The 21,142-nt window shown below is 39.1% G+C and overlaps 1 protein-coding gene across 1 annotated transcript in view; it reads right to left on the bottom strand.

The window, feature by feature from the left end:
• Positions 1-887: 887 nt before the first annotated feature.
• ASNS (asparagine synthetase (glutamine-hydrolyzing)) overlaps positions 888-21,142 on the bottom strand; it is a 33,951-nt gene continuing 13,696 nt past the window's right edge. The window contains exons 5-12 of the mRNA XM_072412927.1: positions 18,200-18,301; positions 17,009-17,136; positions 14,587-14,713; positions 9,186-9,292; positions 7,111-7,211; positions 6,894-6,975; positions 6,350-6,505; positions 888-1,431 (exon numbers count right to left, since the gene is read on the bottom strand). Coding sequence (XP_072269028.1) covers positions 1,222-1,431; positions 6,350-6,505; positions 6,894-6,975; positions 7,111-7,211; positions 9,186-9,292; positions 14,587-14,713; positions 17,009-17,136; positions 18,200-18,301 — 1,013 coding nt within the window. The 3' untranslated portion in view covers positions 888-1,221. The remainder of the gene's footprint in view (positions 1,432-6,349; positions 6,506-6,893; positions 6,976-7,110; positions 7,212-9,185; positions 9,293-14,586; positions 14,714-17,008; positions 17,137-18,199; positions 18,302-21,142) is intronic.

The raw sequence follows: 21,142 nt of genomic DNA on the forward strand, positions 1-21,142 counted from the left end.
GCATCTTGGTGTGCCAGTTCCCTAAAACGGTGGGCTGTAATATCCCTACCCCCTCCATCCCCCAAACTAAATAACAGAACATGTTCTTACCCCAAAAAAAACTCAGTCATGCCACTACTTAGCAGACATAATAGACACTTAGCAGACATAAGAACTGTTACAAAGATAAAGCTGCCGGATTCTCCCAACATGAAAAGGGGTAAAACATCCATAAATGTGGGCAATTGATACACAGAAGGAAAGAAAAACAGTGGCTTTTTAAGGCAAGGGGAATTCTAACGTTACTTAAAATACTTTATTTTATCCACTAAAATATATTTACACAACGCATTGAGTATAAAATGTCTATGCCATTTCAGCCATAGTTTTGTCAAATAGTGTAATTAAGGTCTCACCCGATGCGTTTCACGTTCATGCAGCCCTGGGAATCCTGTGTGCGATCCGCGGCACTAGAGGTTAAATGGGGACAAGTCTCCCCATTCAAAAGTCCTCAGGAAATCAGAGAGCACTAGAGGTTTTGAATGGGGAGACTTGTCCCCATTTAACTTCTAGTGCCGGGGATCGCACAATGAGCTGATCAATGAATGCAGCCACGGCTGCATTCATTGATCAGCACAGCTCTCAATCTTTTTTGTTTTTTTTTTTTTTTTTTTTTTTAATATGAGCTCGATCAGCAAACTTACAGCAGCCATTCTCACTTACAATTTCAGTAAGCGAGAACGGCCGAATTCACTCGCTCATCCCTAGTGTCTACCTCAATTGGAAAAATGTATCGTGAGTAAAAGTTGATTCACACTGTTTATAATTGAGTATAATGTCAACAACGAATCAGTGATGATTCACTTTGCTATGTAAACAGCCTAAATTCCTTTAGTAAGTCAACCTCATTGTATTTTATTTTTTTTTTATTTTATTTGTTAAAGATAAGAATAATCCGCCACAATTTTACAAAAAGCTGAACAGTTTATATTCAGGAAACCTCTAGACAGAAGCTGCAAAATTGTCTGCGATACCAGAATCTGTCAATCAGGTGGTTGGTGGTAAACATCAATTTATTGAAAGTCAGAATAAAATGGGATTGAATACAAACAAGGGCCTTAGGTCCATCTTTTATTCCACCGGTCTGCATGCCATCGTTGGCGCTCGCCGTACTCTAAAACACAAATGTTCGGTGAAGGGAGTCAAACTAATTATTTCTTTATCTCGGAAGAAGAATAGAGTTTAGGCATTGATAGCCGACTTGTAATGCGTGAGAGTGCGGGCGGAGGGGTCGGTGGCGTGAATCCAACGGGGCATCCAGTAATGGGTCAGCCAGTTGCCACGCCCCGGGTAATACTTCTCGAAGATCTGCCGGTAGAAGTAGCCTTCTTTTGTCTTGGGTGGATTAAAGGAATAAATTTCAGAAGCCTTTTCCAGCATAATGTCATCGACCTGTAGATAAAGAATTCAGCAAACAATGAGAATGACCTCGTTTTCCCCAGAATGCTCGCACGGTAATCATGATGGGCCAATCCTACGGGAACAACCTGGCCAAGAGGAGAATTAATTGGCTTCCAGAAGAAATATGGCTAGAATGCTTAAAGTGGAACATACATTTGTGAAATGATTTATAAATGATGTGGTCAGTGAAAGATTTAGATGAATAAAAACAGGGGAATTAAATGTTCTTTGGAAGAAGGGAATTGGAGTTATATTATGATCATCTGCTGTGCTATGCAGAATGGGAGCGTGACAGCAACATTTAGAACCTCAGGATGATCTATGCCACTGCCTACCTCCTGACTTTAATATTAACACACAGGTAATGCCCACCTGGGGCTTTGTTCTTTCTCCAAGAACAAATAAGCAGCCCTTTGTGTTGGCCATTAATCTCAAATGAACTTTTAGTTTAAATTAGCTAAATACATTCTTTGAGCATCACAAAAGATATGCAAAGCAGAATTTATAAATTCTGCCCCCGTCAATCTGGCCGCTTTTTTGTTTAGTGCCATTTGGATCCCCCTGCAGTGCTCTCTTCAATGCATAATAATATGGGAACTAATTCTGCCACCTAGTGGTCAATCTCAAGAAGAGCAGTCACAATAGTAAATGCTGTATCAATGAAAAAAATGCGGCCAATGAAAAGTCAACAGGCAAATAAATTATAAATATACCCCCAAGCTATTTAAATATATATATATCTTTAAAGCTCCCACTGTCGTAATAAATCTGCTAACTGCTTTAGAAAAGGCTCCCTTACTTTGTATGTGGAAACTGTGGTCTCTCTGCAGAGATCTGATACCCTCCCTGCAAAACTAGTCGTATAACGCTGCACTTAACAAGGTGTATTCTCCCTACTGATTGGATAGTTCTGTGTCTGATTCAGCAGGGAGTGTCAGACCCCCATGGAGATTTCTATAGGTATTGAATTTTTCTAAAGACCAAAAAACATAACACAATTGCAAACAAACTTTTTAGATAAGATGGGGAGGATTTCTAAAGCCACAGCCACAATGAAGACCCTGATCCCCACTTTTAAAATATAGCTTACACCTTTTTTAAATGTAGTGATCATTTACCCCATTCTATTCATGGATGGGGTAAATGATCAACATAAAACCCATAAAGTGAATTCTCAACACTTTAGAGATTCTCATAAAGCTCATTTACACTGTATTAGGCCCCTTTCTGCCCGCCATGACCCCGCACATATGCTCTTATGCTGCAATTAAATATATATATATATATATATATTTTTTTTTATGTATATATATATATATATATATATATATATATATATACACCCTCTGCACTGCAGTGTTAGACTGACAATATATTGCAATGCCAAAGCCTGATTGGCTCACAGCGCAGCCCCTCCCACTGTCAGCCTGATTTCTACTAGATAGAGCATTGTGGAATAACAAAGAAAGATTTCAGACATTTCTACTAATTATTATTTTAATCTTTCCTTTGTAATGATAAACGACACACAATATCATTTATCATACTAAAACATAACTTCAATTTTTACATTTAAACTTTCAATCTGTTTAAAATAAATTCTAACTTTCAGACAACCTAATTGATTTTTAATAGAATTGGGTATTCACTGTTTCCCCTGGAGATTTGTGAAAATAAAAGTTGTGTTGAAAGGCTGAAGATTTAATAATGGTTTGTCAAATTATAAGATTGCAGTGCACAAAGCTTTATAGACCTGGGCATAGAAGTGAACCACCAGCAGAGGGTGCCATCAAAATTGCCCAAAGATTGCTAATTTGCCCCACTCTAACGTGTTGGGATACATTTAGTTGGGCAGGGAGGTTGCAGTGTGGTTTCTGCTTCTTCATACCCCGAGCTGTGCAGTTGCAATGCTACTTAGGGTATGATTGGGGGCAGCAGTGAGCTGTTGAGTTCTCCCTGCTATTAAAGCCCTGAATAATTAGGAACTGACATAGCGGTTGGGGTTGATGTATGGCTTATAAAGTGTAGGGCAGCACAGCACCTCGGAGGTGGGCACTCTGGCCTTTGCAGCGCTGGGTCCCAGGTTTGAATCTTAGCCAGGACACTTGCAGTTTGGTTAATTGGCTTCCCCCTAAAATTGACCTTAGACTGTATTAATGACATATGACTATGGTAGGGACATTAGATTGTGAGCTTTGAAGGACAGCTAGTGACATGACTATGGACTTTGTACAGTGCTGCGTAATATGTTGGCGCTATATAAATACTGTGTGTATCTGCTATAAGGTGCTAGCTGCCAGGAGCCATCTGGGAATCTCTTAGCCTTAAACTCAGCTGCAGAACAGAGAAATAAAGTGGAAAATCAGTGCAAGATATCGCGGCCATGAAACAACTAATGAAACGGCCAATGCGTTAGGACAATGTTAATAAACCAGGGTTCCTCCAGAGGTTCCTTGAGCAATGAGGAATTAGTACCTCTCAGGTCAGACTAAGTGACACCAACAATATTTTTTGGGTGACATTCTTCCCAATGGCCAGCAATGTAAGAGGAATTCTTCCCACTGACCCTGTCAGTATTGTACTGTGAGCTGTGGATATTGTAATTATAGTAGGGGTTCCCTGAAAATTATTTTAAGGGTTCCTTCAGGTTAAAAAAAAAGTTGGGAAACACTGAATTAGGATATAGGAATTTCTGACCCATCATTAATTTTTAATGCCTCTGTAAGGCTGGGAGCAAAAGTGTGTGCATGTACCCAAGATGAAGCTGTCCTAACATTGCCTTGTTACCTGGCTCCTGATCCGGTGATCACTATAACAATTCATAGTGATGACTATGTTAGGACACAGCAATAGTTCCTGTGTCTGTTGGTCACCTCGCTGTCTCCATTGGGAGATACATTGACCCTGATTTATTAAAGCTCTCCAAGGCTGGAGAAGATACACTATCATCAGTGAATTTGGGTGATCCAGCAAACCAGAAATGGATCTGGTCCAGGATTGAAAACATAAGTTAACAAATAGCAAATGACTTTTGAGAAATTCATTCCAGGTTTGCTGCATGACCCAGCTTCACTGATGAAAGTGTATCCTCTCCAGCCTTGAGAGCTAATAAATCAGGCTCATTGTAACAAATATGTTCTCTACAGATTGCTACTTAATAATTAAGAACCTTGTTTTCGATACATTTCCATACATCTGGATTGTATTTAGCTGATTTTAGGTTCAGTTGGGCTTTAACAAACACATAATGAAGAATGCTTTACCATATTTGCCTCCAGATCCAATTGAAATTGATTTATCAAAGTGGACAAGTATATATGTGTAGGCTGTAACTGGCATGCTGTGACTTGTTGTTCAGCCAGGGTTGGTGAATCCCACATGCTGGACGGATTGTTCCAGCAGAGACATTTTTCTTGATGATGACCTAAGCATGAAACATAAACTTCCTTACATATCTAGGCAGGACTCTGCATGATAATGATGAACTGATGGAGCAGAGTGGATAAAATGACAAAATGTGAAATTGTCATCTCTTTGTGTAATGTATCACAATCATCTGCAAGGACACCACCAGGCGACCTTTTCTGAAAAAAAAACAAATTTAAGGGCTTATTTTCTGGACATCTTACAGTGACAGACACGCAGCTCTGAGTCATTGTATCCGTGATGTTCAGGCTGCAAATTACTGTAACTTCCATAATGGCAGAAAGTTTATTTACTGCCGAGTCTGACCTACTAACGCGGCACAAAAATCAGTGCAACGTCTCCTCCTTGTGGTCAGAGCTGGGTTTTGTTACGTGGAAAGCGGTCTTTGCCACTTTTGTAAAAGCAATCAGATTTTAGGGCAGATATTAGTGCCTTGATTGTCCAGATTTATTAAAGTAGGACTAAAGTTCCACTTTAAACATTTGGCATCATGTAGGTGTTTATTGCAGACAGGGACAGGCCCTTCTGAAATTTGTATTCTTACCAGTCCATTTGTCAAAATTAGTTGAGCTGTTTTTTGCTAGGGATAGTCAGCAATCCTGGCTCCTGGTCGTCAGGACCGAATGAGCTCCCACAAGCTGGATCAGGATGAGGAAAGGAAGATGGCGGCACCCATGACAGAACAGGGACAGGTGAGAATCCCCAGGGTTCACTTCTGTTTTAATTGAAGCTAGCAAAATATTTTCTTGTATTAAAAGAGGAATAGACTGCAGAGATGGAGACATTATCCTGCCCCTGTACAAAGCATTGGTCACACCACATCTGGAATATGCAGTCCAGTTTTGGGCACCAGTTTACAAAAAGGACATTGTGGAATTGGAGAGAGTGCAGAGAAGGGCAACTAAACTAATAAAAGGAATGGAGGAGCTCCGCTATGAGGAGAGATTAGCTGAACTGAATCTATTCTCCCCTGAGAAGAGACGTATAAGGATATGATCACCCTGTATAAATATATAAATGGTCCATATAGAGAACTCTCTTCCCAATTATTCACTGTAAGATCATTACAAAGCACAGGGGGGCGCTCTTTGCGTCTAGAGGAAAAGAAGTTTAATCTCCGGATAAGGAAGGGATTCTTCACTGTAAGGTCTGTGAAAATGTGGAATCGGCTCCCTCAGGAAGAAGTTACAGCAACTACTATAGATTGCTTTAGGAAAAATCTGGATGATTTCTAGAAGCACAGAATATAACTGGGGATTAAGGGTTTAATAAAAAGATAACAGACATTGTTGATCCATGGAACATCTGATTGCCTTACGGGATCAGAAAGGAACTTTTTTTTTCCCCTGATGATGCAAATTTTACCAGGGATTTTTTTGCCTTCCTCTGGATCAACTATGTCTATAGGGTTTTATATCTGGTATTTAGATAATATTTGTTAATTCCAGGGCTCAGCTTCATGTGAATATTGTGATAGCAGTACCTGATGTTCTATGTGATCCTGCAGGATATTAAACCAGGACTTCTTGATGGATGTCAGTCCGTCACTGAAGGCTTCTTTTGGTCGCCACAGGATGTCTTTAGGAATGAGATTTGAGTCCTCGAAGGCTTCTCTAAGAAGGTATTTTTCTATTCCATTCTGTAAAGACAAAGAGAAAATACTTTGATCCAGTTAAAGCCCAACCCCAAAGAAAAGTGGATTTTCGTTTTATTTTTGCTTTCATAAAGGCAATTGTAGTTGCCCCTTGGTTTTTGGGTGAATTTAGGTGATGGACTTTGGCACATGTGCTAGGTGGTGGGAATCATCAGCCATGGAGTGACATCTCCTGGAGTTTTGTTGTATTTGTGTGTTGATCTTAATACCAAAATAATATTTATATATTCAGTATTTTAATCTCTTTTATACATTCTAAACATTTTCAAAAGTTTTAGACAATGTGCCTATCAGTATCCAATGGAAGATCAGGTTCTGGTCCCAACTGGACACAATTCTGTCATAAAAAACATGAGTTTAAGTATTTGGTTACCTTAGGCTTTCGGAGTTCAGGAGGCAGAGACAAATAGTAGGCTGTAAATCTATGATCCAGGAAAGGCACTCTGAGTTCTAGGCTGGAGGTCACAAATGGAACAAAAGTCAATACAATAGGTAAATATAGTTTATGCCATGTTTATGTGATCTACATAACAATACTGATCTGATTGTATTCTGCCAGTCTGGATGACTTTTCATGACAACTTACTAACCCATGTGCAGCTGTTGTCCGGTCAGCACGTAGAACATCAAACAAATAGAGTTCCCGTAACAAGCGCTCACTGTCCTCTGCTGCCTCTTCTGTAGACGGTGCCTATGGGATAACCATTGTTGTGCATTACTTTGTTGAAATACCCAGCCTACTGCATGTAAAACCACCAACCTTATCTGAGCATCATAAAAATTTAGGGGACAGCTCCATGGAAAACCACTACCCAGTGTAAAGATCCCCCCAATATGAAACCTAAATTTGAGGAACATCAAACAGTTGTATGGGAGGACCATCATCCATTGGGAGCTTCATCTGAATCTCAATGTAACCTACTAGCTCATTGAAAGAGTATGAGATCCATCTAAATCTTAGAATGACCTGCAGTTAAAATGGGTAGCGCACCAACCCAGTTGTTGTTCTGTCTAGATCTCAGGAAAACCTACCAGCTATATGGGAAGATGACCACCCAGTGTATGTTTTATTTACATCCCTGAACTATATAGAAGCTGGTTGGAAAGATCAACTTATCTGATGGACCTCCATTTCAAACTCATACCAGTTGTATGAAAAAGCCACCAGCCTAAAGTGAACTCAATTTAAAATTTTACAAAGACCTACTAGGTATATGAGATGACCACAAGCCCAGTTGTCAATTCATCTGTATTTCAGGAAGGCAGAAAAACCTACCAGATGTAATTGAAGACTGCCCAGTATGAGCTCCATGTAAATTTCATGGTGACCTGGAAGCTCACCATCCAAGTGTAAGTTTCATCTAAATCTCAAAAAGACCTGGCAGCTTTATAGGAAGACCACCAGCCTAGTGTCAGCACCATCTAAACTATAAGATGGCCTAAAAGTTGCAAGGGAAGACTACCAGCCCAGTGTGAGCACCACTTAAACTTCAACCTAAAAACACCAAGGGAAGACCACCAGCTTTGTGTGAGCATCATCTAAACATCTAGATGGCCTACAAGTTGTAAAGGAAGACCACCAACCCAGTGTGCATGCCATCTAAACTTCAATATGACCTAAAAACTGTAAGGGAAGACCACTAGCCCAGTGTGAGCATCATCTAAACATCTAGATGGCCTACAAGTTGTAAAGAAAGACCACCAACCCAGTGTGCATGCCATCTAAACGTCAGTATGACCTAAAAACTGTAAGGGAAGACCACTAGCTGAGTGTGAGCATCATCTAAACATCTAGATGGCCTACAACTTGTAAAGGAAGACCACCAACCCAGTGTGCATGCCATCTAAACGTCAATATGACCTAAAAACTGTAAGGGAAGACCACTAGCCCAGTGTGAGCACCATCTAAACTTCAAGATAACCTAAAATCTGTAAGGGAAAGCCACCAGCCCAGTGACCTAGCAGCTGTATGAGAAGACTGCCAATTGATTCTGCATATGAATTAAAATAATGCAATGTAGTTATATCACTCTCAGCTCATCTTCAACTTTACAAGAGTAAAGTCAGAATTCCTGATGGGTTCAGGATTTACAGAAATGAGAACTTAGCTCTTTATTTCCCTAGCACTGGGTACCTTTAAAAGCTGCAATTATTGCCAAGCAAGAAAAACATCAGGAAGATGAAACCCAATAGACACTGACATAAAAAGCAAATTTGAAGAATGATTTTTGCAAAATGGAAAGTGATAAATCACTATAATGATTTTTTTCATTTCTGTTCAGTATTTCCACTGAAATGTATTTCCCTTTTTTCTCTTGTAAAGTTTTTATCACTGAGCTGTTGCATGGCCCTTGTGATGTAGTATAGAGGTAATTGAATTTTGCAGCTAAGATATTACAATTTCATATTGTATATCTGAATCTAATCGTCTTTTGCTGATTCTGCTACTTAAAATGCACATTCTACATAAACAAGGCTGATTAAGGTTTTGCCATCCGGGTTTTGTTTTCTCTTGGAATGAGACTGACCCTCACAAGTACATTAGTGGCCCGTCTCTGGGTCGCAATGTTTTCCGGTCGGGAACAATTACAGAAATTCCGTAAATGCATTCATCATCTTCCCACAAGAATCAGAATTCAGCTGAGAAAAAAGGAAATGTATTAACCTTGTGGAAGTAGATGTATCCCTGGGTGAGCTCGTCAGAACCTTCGCCAGAAAATATAACCACGCTGTCTGTTTTCTTCCGAATATACTTGGAGACCAGATACATTCCTGCAATAAAAACAGATAATATGTGTTACATAATACTTGCAATACTTAAGAACTCCAAACATCAATTAAAATATAGCGCCCACATTTGTAAGTTCCTTGTTTCAAAATTTTCTAAAAAAAATAATTCAAAGGAAAATAAAGCACCCAGTCCACTATAACCCCGCCATTTATAATGCCACCATAGTCTTCTCTTTTCAAATATGGCTTGCAACTACAGAAAACGTATCTTACAATGCCTCAAACCACAGTTAGAAGTTACGGTTATATGACCGATCCCCATTTTCTCATAATGGGCAGAGGGCAGCAGCGCTCTCTATCAATATTTGTTGGTATTACAAGGTGAGCATCAAGGAACATAATTCCACCACCATTAATACCCATTTCCTGCATTATTATTCACTCTTGTGGTTTGGGGCAGTGAATTCTACATGAATGAGTTGACAGGGCTCTGCGATTCTAAATGTTGCACAGGTGTAAATCATACTCGAGCCCTTGAGGGTTGCTGCATCCATGCAAAAGGTCAGAACTGTTTGGAAAATATAGGATCGCTGTCAGGATATATTATAAAAAGAAACATGAATATTAAAAAATTTGATAGAATCTTTAATGTTATTTTTGAATAAAAACTCACTTTTTTCATCCTTGCATCTTAGTGCAGCTCATTTCATGCAGCTTTGCATCTTGTATTTGAACTCAACCAATGGCTGTATACAATTTCCCATGGCAATGTTGTGTAATTCCCATGTTCTCATAGTGTAATGTGTGTTAAAACAACATTATGTACAGTGTAGGCGAAGGGGTGAGTAACAAGTTAGGGTAATTTCTTTTATCCTTAGTGGTATTCTAGATAGCCTAGCCTGTGTTATTCAGTAATTTTGTAGGGTGAAAGGATAGGCAGGCTTTTGGAGGCAAGTTAGAAGGTAAATGTTATTATTTTAATATTGTATAGCAGGTAGTTCGTTCTGGCCTAACGCCCCCTGGCTGATCCGGCCTAATGCCGGCCGGAGCCCGAGCCGCAGGTTACTGTCCAGATCTGCCAGGGAGTCTTAGGAACTACCGGAGCTAGAACCAATGGAGCTCCAGTGCTGCCTCCTTGCTGTTGCTCCTCTATTTACCGCAGCCGGCGTTGATACTTCTGCGGCCGCGGTAAATAGGGAAGCCTCCCTGAATGTAAATCTCTCTCCTCGGCAATGCATACGGAGGAGAGGGATTTCACTTCAGGGGGCGTTCCCTGGTAGTGAGCGGAGCCATTAGGTCGGGACTCAGAGTCCGACCTAATGTGCTCCTACCCACCCCTGAAATGGCCTATTGGCCATGAAAGTTTGCCGACCCCTGATGTATAGTATACTTCTATATTTTACACAAATCAAATAGGTTGTCACACAAAAGAAGATTTATATGTGATCACTTATATACAGTTCACAGGTTTCAAGTATATTCTCATCATAAATTTCAATGGAGTCTCAAGTCCCGACGCGTTTCGCCCTTAGGCTTCCTCAGGGGAGAATTGAGATTGGAGAATAGCTTGATAACTGAAGTTACATCTCCAGTACTGTGATAGATCACTACTAGTCTAAAAAGCAGCCTAGGATCTGGCAAGGATGTTTTAAAGGTTCAGAGTTTCGGGCTGTCATCCTTATCCTCACATATTTAGCAAGTCTCCCTCCCAGAAGGAGTGTGAAGGTTAAATTTATCATTTTACTGACTGCATACTTGTCATTGGATCTTTAACTAGTAAATATAAAGTATAGAAGATGAAGTTCTGTGGAACTTTTTTAAAGTTTTTTATTTTTATTGTATTTTTGTATTTTATTTTATTTTGTATTTTATTGAATTTTATTTTTATAATCATATGGGAGGACAAAATAAAAAAGCAGCTCTGGCTGCAATGATAACCTCCACACTGGTACTGTCCCCTGCATGTATTCCTTTCTTCCATTAGATGTCCTCAGTCTTCGGGATTAAATGACACTGGGCGCCATTCAACCTGGGAGAATAAGGACATTCTGTGAATGGAGGGCATCATTGACCTACCCTTCAGATACCCTGCATCACTAAGAATCTCTCATTGCCGAAATCGATAAGGAAGAAGACTCAGGCTAGTCTTGTGTGCATCACAAGACCAGCCTGAAGATACTTGAAATTGTTATATATTAACCCCTAGGGTCATGGTGTTCATTTGGGAAAAGGGCAGATTTAGGTGCAAGGCAGAGTCCCAATAAAAGCCCAATAAAAGCTTAGTAAAAAACCCATAATAAACAAAATCTTTAATGCAAACTGATTCTGGAAAACGGAGAGATGAAATTACAGAAATTGGGGGTTATAAATGAAGTTTGGCAAGAACACAATTCTTGCACAGGATTTGCCCGCACATGTCTGTGGGTTCATAACATAGGATGAAGTAGATGAAGCTGCATTCCCAAGTGATTGGACGCCTTCCAGTCTATGAATGAATGATTTATTATTTCATAATGAAAAGTTTCCATTATGTTATATAATAGAGATTTATAATTGATTCTAATCAAGAAGCCACAAAGGAAATCGGTGGAAGGATTTGTCCAGGACATTAATACACAATAGGGTTTTCCATTGCTAACCCTTTCCTGACCAGGGTACTGTGTTGGGTAATTTCATAACTATTCTATGACCAATTCACCTATTGAAATCATTTGAATATTAGATTAGAAGTAAGCATCAGATTTATGTATTTATACAAAGTAGATGTATGCTTAGTGATTTGGAAGTGTAACGCTTCGGGTATTACAGAGATCATACAGAGAATATAAAGTTTTCTCCAACATTGCCTTCCTCTGCAAAATTCAGGGTCTGTCTGTCTCTATGTATTATCCTGGGTCAGCATATACTTGATGATGTTAGAGATTTCACAATTATTATGTTCACAAATATCTATTAGATCTATCTATTAGACCTCCCAGTTGGTCCCAATGTTGCAGTTTGATCACTGGGTACAGGATACTGATGGCCATTTCAGATCAGCGGTGAGCTGCAGTATAGTGCTACCGACCCAACCGCAGTCGCCACATATTTCAAGTGAATGGGAGAGGTTGGGATCTATTTTTTGAAATGTAATGCAACAGACCACGGCACGGTTCCCAAAATCTGGCAGCATGGTGGCTCAGTGGTTAGCACTCTGGCCTTTGCAGCGCTCAGTCCCAGGTTTGAATATTGGCCCCTACACTATCTGCATGGAGTTTGCAGGTTCTCCCAGTGGGTTTTCTCCCATATTCCAAAAACATGCAATTAGGTTAATTGGATTCCTCCCAAACTGACCTTAGTCCATATTAAAGACATGTGACTATGGTAGGGACATTAGACTGTGAGCTCCTTTGAATGACAGCTAGTGACATGACTATGGACTTTGTACAGCGCTGTGCAATATGTTGGTGCTACATAAATATTAATAATAAAAGCATCAAGTTGGGTTGTTGTCTGAAAACCTGCACCACTTCTGCAGCTGCATGCAAGTCTGGTTACCTGCGGTTTGGTTTGCCGCTCCTGGGCACATAGCTGCAGTTTGATCTGCACCTGCGAGCTGCCAATCGCACAATTTCACACCCTAAAGCTAAGTTTAAATGGATTAATAGGAGCAGCATGGTTAAGTCCTCACAGGTGATCAGGAGTCTTCACTAGAGGCATTGGCGGCATGCGTTTTACAGCATGTTTTTATTTTTGTCTTGCATTGTCCACAACAGGTTGGATTTTTAAAGCTCTCTGGGACTGGATAAGAAAGACTGTCATGGAAGAACCTGTGTGATCCAGCAAACCTGGAATGAATTTGTTAAAATAAATTCCTAATATTTGGAAAATGTTTTCCATCCTTGACAAAATCCATTCCTGTTTTGTTGGATCGCCTAAGTTTACTCATGATAGTCTATGGTGAGCTTTATTACCCTCCCTAGCGGTTCATTTCTTTCCGGTTTTATATGTCTAAAAGCGGTACATTGTTTTTCATGAAAATTTATTTTACAGTATAATAAAATAGTATGAGTATAATAAAGTTTGAAATATAAAATCAAGTAAAAATAATACATTGAATAAATTAAAAAATCTATATATTTAAAAAAAAAATTTTTTTTTTATTTTTTTTTAAATTAAAAAAAAAATACATATTAAACTCATAATATTATATATGCTGTAAAATAAATGTTCTTGAAAACAATGTACTGATTTTACATATATAAATCCAATGTTTTGCATTCAATACAGTTATTTTGTCTTGAATGTAATACAAATGGATTTTGAATTTTCCGCCCCGCCGGCAACGTACACACGCACCAACGCCACCGGGAATTCCCCCGGTGACTCATCGGATGCAGAAGCCAGAGGAAGAAGAAAGAAGATGCAGATCACAGTGATGGACGACGCGGGTAAGCGCTGTATTTACTATTACCTTCCCATAGGTTTACATACCCCGAGTGTGCCTTGGGGTTACTGCTTTTAGCAACTTTTTTCTACCCCGAGTAACACTCGGGGTTACCGCTAGTAAGGGTAAATTAAGCCCATGTCCATCCCTTTATGTTTGCAGTGTCCCTATCTTCTGATGGGACACATATTGTCACAAAGCTCAAATCATCTGGTTCCTTGAACATGAAAATGCATCCTCTGTACTCAAATGGCCTTCACAGTCACCAGATTTCCATCCACAAGCGATGCCATGGAATGTACAATTTCCATCTTGGATGTGCAGTCAACAAATCTGCAGCAACTACACGATGTTATCATGTCAATATGAACCAAAATCCCTGGGGAAAGTTTCCAGCACCCTGTTCAATCTAAGCCATGAAGAATTATGATCATTTTGTATTAAAGGGGGTCCAACCCAGTCCTAGCAAGGTGTTCCTAATAAAGTGGCCGGTGAGTACATATACAGAAGTGCACGGAAGAATTGCCTATAATTTATATTACTTCTTTTGTTGCTCTCTATGATTTGTAACAGCCCATAAATATGTTCATGTTGGTTTTTCTTTGGCAAATAATTTATAGTCTGACAGTAAAAAAAAAAAAAAAAACCCTGATTCCTAAATATACCAATGAAGCCGCATTGTACCGTAGCCCCAGCACAGTAATTGAATCTGAGGATTCTCCTATTCAAAGTGCTGCGCCCATTAATGCTCATATGAGAATGAATGTGGTTATGTCAGACAATGCTGGGAATTACAGGGAGTTGTATTGTTCCTCGCATTCTCCTGGGTCAGAGCAGCCTGATTTTGGATATCTAATTGGATGAAGGAAACCTGCAAACCTTCAGGATTTCAAAGTCCTGCAAATCTTACCGACGGAGGCTCGTACTGTTGTGATGTCATAGGTTTCCAGAGAGAAGATGACCTCTTCCACCGCCTGGATCCCCTCTTCTGCATCAAACATGACCTCATGGTGCTCGCTTCCTATGTGATTGGCTACCTGAAATAGTGGGTGGAGACAAATAGAAGTGATTGTAAGCTCCTCAGGTCAGGGTCCTCTCCTCCTCCTGTGTCACTGTCTGTATCTATCTGTCATTTGCAACACCTATTTTTGTACAACACTGCGTACGATGTGGGCGCTATATGAATACTCTTAATAATAATAAAGGGGAATCGAGGAAAAACTTCCTCCTGCCTGCAGCAGACTGATGACATTAGGTAAAGGCAAAGTCACTGGAATGGATTCTAAGGGCTGCTTTTTAATTAGAATTGCTACAGTTTTTATTCTTCATAATATTATTATTATTATTTCTAATATTAATAATATTAATATTAATCAAGGCACTTAGGAGATATTTTCTAAAAGAAAGAGGCATGTATTAAAATTTAAATACACTCATTTATAAATATTATTTAAACAATGTAATTATTATGTAATTGTAGGAAGACAGGGACAGGAGATTTCCCCAATTACCAGGATGGTCCATATTTTAAAACTCTCCAAGACTAGGGAAGATAGACTATCATTGCGGAACCTAGATAATCCAGCGTTCTATATTCTATATATATTCTACTAAGTTTATTTAAAGTATATATAAATAAGTAAAAGCTCAGTATCTACAGAGCAGATAAAGGTAAGTGTTTTGCAAAAAGTTTACTGGTATTTTATTTTCCTAAGAAAAGCTTAAGGTCCATTTAAAATACAGTTGTTTAGAAAAACCTTTTCTTGAAGATATATGGGGATGATATGTATGACATCCAATTCAATGATTTTGACTTGCTGTAAAAGTTCCATCTGTGCTATATGTTGCATGTAACCAGCCTACACTGCCTGGGGGAGTACTGCCACCTTGTGGTGATAAGCAGTGCAGCAATTTGAAATTCATTTCAATTTGCTTGCTAATTATTCTGTTTGTCTTGTTAAAAAAAAAAAAGGGTCAGTACATTTATAAAACATAATTGCCATTCATGTCCACAAGACCAGTGATCTGTCTTCCTTCACCAACTTTCAATTCTTCAATAAGAAATCCAAGTTTTATCCTAGCTATGTATTCTATTAGGGATTAGAATAGCCATCTTTTTTGTCAAGAGTTTGTATCATTTTTTTTATGCTAAAAAACACAATTATTAGAACAATTCATGATGGGAGTTATTCCAAACACCTTCCCAGCCTAAAAACTGGAGATACTGAGCAGTGCATCAGCAGTTTTGGGAACTGCATACCCTACATATTCCTCTTGTGCACATGTTTTCCTCTGGCTTATCCTTTCGTGCACCAATTATATCCTCTACACCCTGTATTTCCCCCTTTCATACCTTCCTTCTTTGCATATTCCTACCCCAATATACTGTCTGCTCTCACCTCCTGCACATACTGACCACTGCCTTACTCTCTGCACTTACTGGTATCCTACTTACACATTGCCCATTGTCATGCCCTTTGCTCTTTTGCACACACTGCCAGCAATCATATTCTTCAATTTCTTTCCTGCACATACTGACCAATGTCATACTCTCTGCACTTCTCTCCTTCACATACTACCCACTGCTCTAATCTCTCCACTCCTTTCCTGCACATACTGCCCACTGCTATACCCTCTGCACTCATCTCCTGCACATATAGGAGGGGGTGCTGGAAAGTTCCTGGCTTAGCCACCTTCCAGATGAAATAGAAAAATGAGTGTTGGGGCATATGACAGCCTAATATCTTAGTATGTAACTGTGCAAATATCAGGTCTTTGCGATTCTTAAAACTGTTTTTTCTTTTAGTGGGAAGCTGTGATGGCAGAGGGACAAGCAAGTTTCACGTCGTTGGAGTTACGGGTCGTCATGAAGTTTTTGTTTCTCCAGGGAAGGCCAGCAAAGAACATTCACACTGAGATGTCACAAAACCTGGGGGTGAAGTGTCCTTCCTTTCCCTGGAGAAACAAAAACATCATGATGGCCCGTAACTCCAACAACGTGAAACTTGCTTGTGCCTCTGCCATCATAGGTTGACACTAAAAGAAAAAACAGTTTTAAGAATCGCAAAGACCTGATATTTGCACAGTTACATACTAAGCTATTAGGCTGTCATATGCCCCCACACTCATTTTTCTATGTCATCTGGAAGAGGGCAAAGCCAGGAACTTCTCAGCACCCCCTCGTAGCCCGCTGTCATATTCACTGCATGCCTTTTCTGCACTCACTTCCTGCAGTAATTTTTCTGCATCTCCTCTCCATCCTGGAACAGGTGCACTAAACCCAAAGTTTTTGAGTTTTCATGTCAAATAGGGGTACACTGATACAACTTTACCTTTCTGGCTGCCTGTAAATCTGGGCTGTCCTCCATGCCAATAGCAAAGGTTTGCAGAGGATAAGGCAGGTTATTCTCCTTCATTAGTTTACGCAGAGTCGCTGCAACCAAACTGGAGTCCAGACCACCTAAGAAACATGCAGACAAATGAATTTGGGTTAACACATGTGCATTGTGCTTTTTGTAAAACATCTTTGATATATTCTATTCACTTTTCTTTAGGCTTCGGTGGAACAAAAGGTGATGTCTACCTCTTCAAGTGTCATTCTAATTTTTCATCATTCTATTCTATTTTCTATCATTAAATAGTCAGGGAAGACAATAGGGTTGATTTATTACGGAAATTTAGGTTGTTTCCTAAATTCTTAAGTCAATTATCACTCTGAGAGAGCTATTTCTTTTGGGATAATGTTAAAACGTACTTTTTAAAACAATACATAATCATATACAAAGAAGATGTTTGCCTGCACATTATTGAATAGTTAAAGTCAGAAGAGCTTATTTCATTCCCTGATTTATGAAAGCTCTCTTAGGTTGTAGGGGATACACTTTCATCAGTGAAGCTGGGTGATCCAGCAAACCTGGAATGGATTTCTTCAATGTAAATTGCTGGCAAATGTTTTGAATCCTGGACCAGATTCATTCCAGGTTTGCTGGATCACCCAGCTTCACTGATGAAAGTGTAACCCCTACAACCTTGCAGAGGCTCTCTAAGTCAAATATCCCCTAAATAAGTAGCTTTGCCATGTAAACTATATGTATATGTTTGCTATTTGCCTTTAATATATCAATCCCAATAAATCTGGAACTCACTGAAGAGCTATGAAAAGCTAAAGGATGATTTAATTCACCATTATCATTCTAGAGCCGTTTTCAATGGTTCGGAAGCAAATATAGTTTCCTTCCACTGTTGAGTTTCATGTGTAATATTATCCTGTTTTAATCAATACATAATATTTATGCCCAAACCAGAAGGCCATTTATTGAAGCAAAAAAGTTAATAATATTAAAGTCACCAGAAATCTGAATACATTATGAAACTATTATAAATGAAGTCAAATCTTTCCTGATAACTCCAACTTCACAAGATAAATGTCCGCAACATACAAATGAACTTTTCTAAGAATACAAACTAAGTCAGCAGCCTAAAATAGAGGGAAATTTATTATCTCTATATAAAAAATAATGTACCTGACAAAAGGCAGCCGATTCTTCGGTGCGCCATTAAACGCTTCCTGACTGCGTTTTCAAACAGAAGACAAATGTTTCTCTTCACTGTTTCCCGATCCATTCCTAAAATAAAACATTTTTATGTTTTGTAAGATTATTACCATTTATCATTAAAGTGAACCTCTTCTGTACAACTTATGATTACGTATCACTTTGTTATTGGCTTCTGAGTTTACTGATCACCAACCACCATCCTCTGTCCAATGATGGCGCTCTTGTCAACTGGTACAGGAACAAGATCATTAATTGGTTTATTCTGCTAATATTTTTCTTACTTTCCTCCTCTTACTAATGACATTTTTAATAATAATCCCATGATTACATACCTTATTATAGACCCAATAATGAATTTACTGGGTCTTTGGTTACTCTATGCAATGCAGGAAAATTATGGCTGGTGTTAGGATATGCAAAAATTGTTATGGATAGCTTCCTGAAAACATTACAAAACCCAAATTCAATATGTCCCTCAGAAGCCTTCATCCCCGACGCAAGAAAAGTTTAGGCAGATATCCAAATTGCTTGATGCATGGATGTCAATCAAAAGGGTATTTGTAGTAAACGCTGCCACTCTGCCTTTACTGAGGATAGATCCGGGATGCCCAATGGAGCTTTTCCCCTTTAAGTGAACTACAGGAAACTTAACACTCTTGCTCCTTTAAAGTTGACTCTTTATGGGCGAATTGATCCCTTGGGATTTTCCCCAGTTAACTACAAATACCCCCTGATTTGCACCACAGGAATTCTCACACAACTACCTACTTTTTTGGAATGATTTTCCTCCTCCTATAACCTTTTTCAGTTTATAGTAAAGGTTTGTTCACTTTTTTTGCCTAAAAAGCCTGTTTGCTCTTTTCTTTTTTGTTTTTTCTGTACTATCCCAAGTGGACATTCCTACAATTGGATACTTGTGGAGAACCCCAATACCTCCTCACTCCATAGTATCCCTTATATGACTGTTTTACATGATGTATTCCATTTACAAACTCCCCTGAAGAAGCCTATACATACGACACGTGTCGGGACCCAAGACTCTTATCAGCTTTACTCATGGGCAAGAATAATCCATATCCACGGCTCTTATGATGTAATGTCACACTGGATGTTCTTCTTTTGTATTGACGAATAGCAAGTAAAATGATAACTTTGTACTATACTGTGGCCCTAAAAACTCTCTTTTTTACTTACTTTGGAGTTTATTTCTTCTCTATATAATTTTTAGGGATAGGCCTGCCATATATACCTTCCTTTTATTATATAGAATCACAATAAATTCCTATTACTTCTATTGGACCAGAATGTTGGCAGATTACTAGGCTTTTAGTGTATACTACCAGCAGGTGGGTCTAAGCTTCTGGAAATGGACTAAAACACATTTTTGTTGTCATCTTTGGGACTGAATTATTTCAAAGTGCCAGCAGCTAGACAGGTCTGTGCCCTGTTTGAAAACTCTGTAATGGCTTGTGAAGAATATGTAAATAGTTTAATGTTCATAGTACGGGCACAGATGCAATTAAGGAAAGATTTGGACAGAGTTTATTAAAGATTACTAACTAAGTAAAAAGAAATAGTCAATTGAAATAATATTTGTCTAAATCCTTTTGAAAAATAGAGCGTTCTTTCTGAGCCTAGGAAGCCATGTGTCTAAAGCCTAAGACCTGAGCTCTATATTTGCAGTAAGAGAGGCTATCCAAAGCATTGAAGCCTTTGAATTTTGGTTTTAGGAGAATTGGTAGCAGATTGGTGGTGTCACTACTGTGCTGCTGGTGAGGAAGCTGTACCTGAAGATCTGCAGTGCAAGGATCTCCATGCTTCATCAATTTGGGGATTTGTGCTTCCTCCTACTCCCTTGCAGCTCCTAATTCATCAGATTTCATATCAACAGTTCTAAAGAGAAAGCTCCGACAAAAAGCCAAGCCCGCGGCTCTGCCATGATGGCTGTCTCCCCAAAAGGACACAAGGAATAACAAGTCAGTAATGCAGAAACTAATAGCTGTATGGACCCCACAGGCCTTTTGGGGCACAGGTCAGGTCTTATTTAAAGAATTGAAGGTTTTACCTATCATAATGTTGGGTCCCACTACAGGTAGTCTCGGGTTACATACGAGATAAGGACTGTAGGTTTGTTCTTAAGTTGAATTTGTATGTAAGTTGGAACAGGAACATTATTTTAATAAATACAATTAGGACAGATGTTTGTCTCAAAATATTATTAGGCATTATGGTGTCAGTTACTGTATAAAATCCTCAGTGACTTAATCACCAGCAGCAAAAAAAAAAAAAACTTTATGGAGCCTAAACATTCATTAACTTCTGGAGCAAGTTGTGCTTTGATATGAAAAAAGAAACAGCTGCAGAGTTTATCTTGGTCATTAAAGAGTTACAAGGGGCTGCAGAAAGAGCTCACCCCCCTATGATCACCAACAACCTCAGCTGTGTTTAGCAAAAATTACTTCTGCAAGTCATGCAAACCGCCCCTCCCCCGTTCAAGTTTCGTCCTGCACACAAGGGAGCAGGGAAGCCCTGTTCGTATCTAAGAGTTGTCCGTATGTCAGATTTTCTTAACCCAGGGACTACCTGTGCACACATTTCCAGACCAGTATGCCAACTTTCCAGTACTAAGCTGTTCGGAAAACAACAATGATGGTTCTACTTCTCATTAGGACCTTGATTTCAATATGTTTACCAATCCTCCTTTAACAAGTTTTAACGACTTAGCAGAAAGCAAAAGTCTTTTAAATTACTATAAAGTCGATCCCTCTTGGAAAAATATACAAGTACAAGGACTCTCATCAGGTTCAAGCAAAAGGAACAACGTAAAGACAACAAATTTCTCTATTACATTTTATTGACCATGAAGGGAGGCCTGAAAGAAATGTTCTAATGTAATGATTATGGTCATAT

This window comes from Pyxicephalus adspersus, chromosome 5 (genome assembly GCF_032062135.1).
Source record: "Pyxicephalus adspersus chromosome 5, UCB_Pads_2.0, whole genome shotgun sequence".
NCBI classification, from domain to species: Eukaryota; Metazoa; Chordata; class Amphibia; order Anura; family Pyxicephalidae; genus Pyxicephalus; species Pyxicephalus adspersus.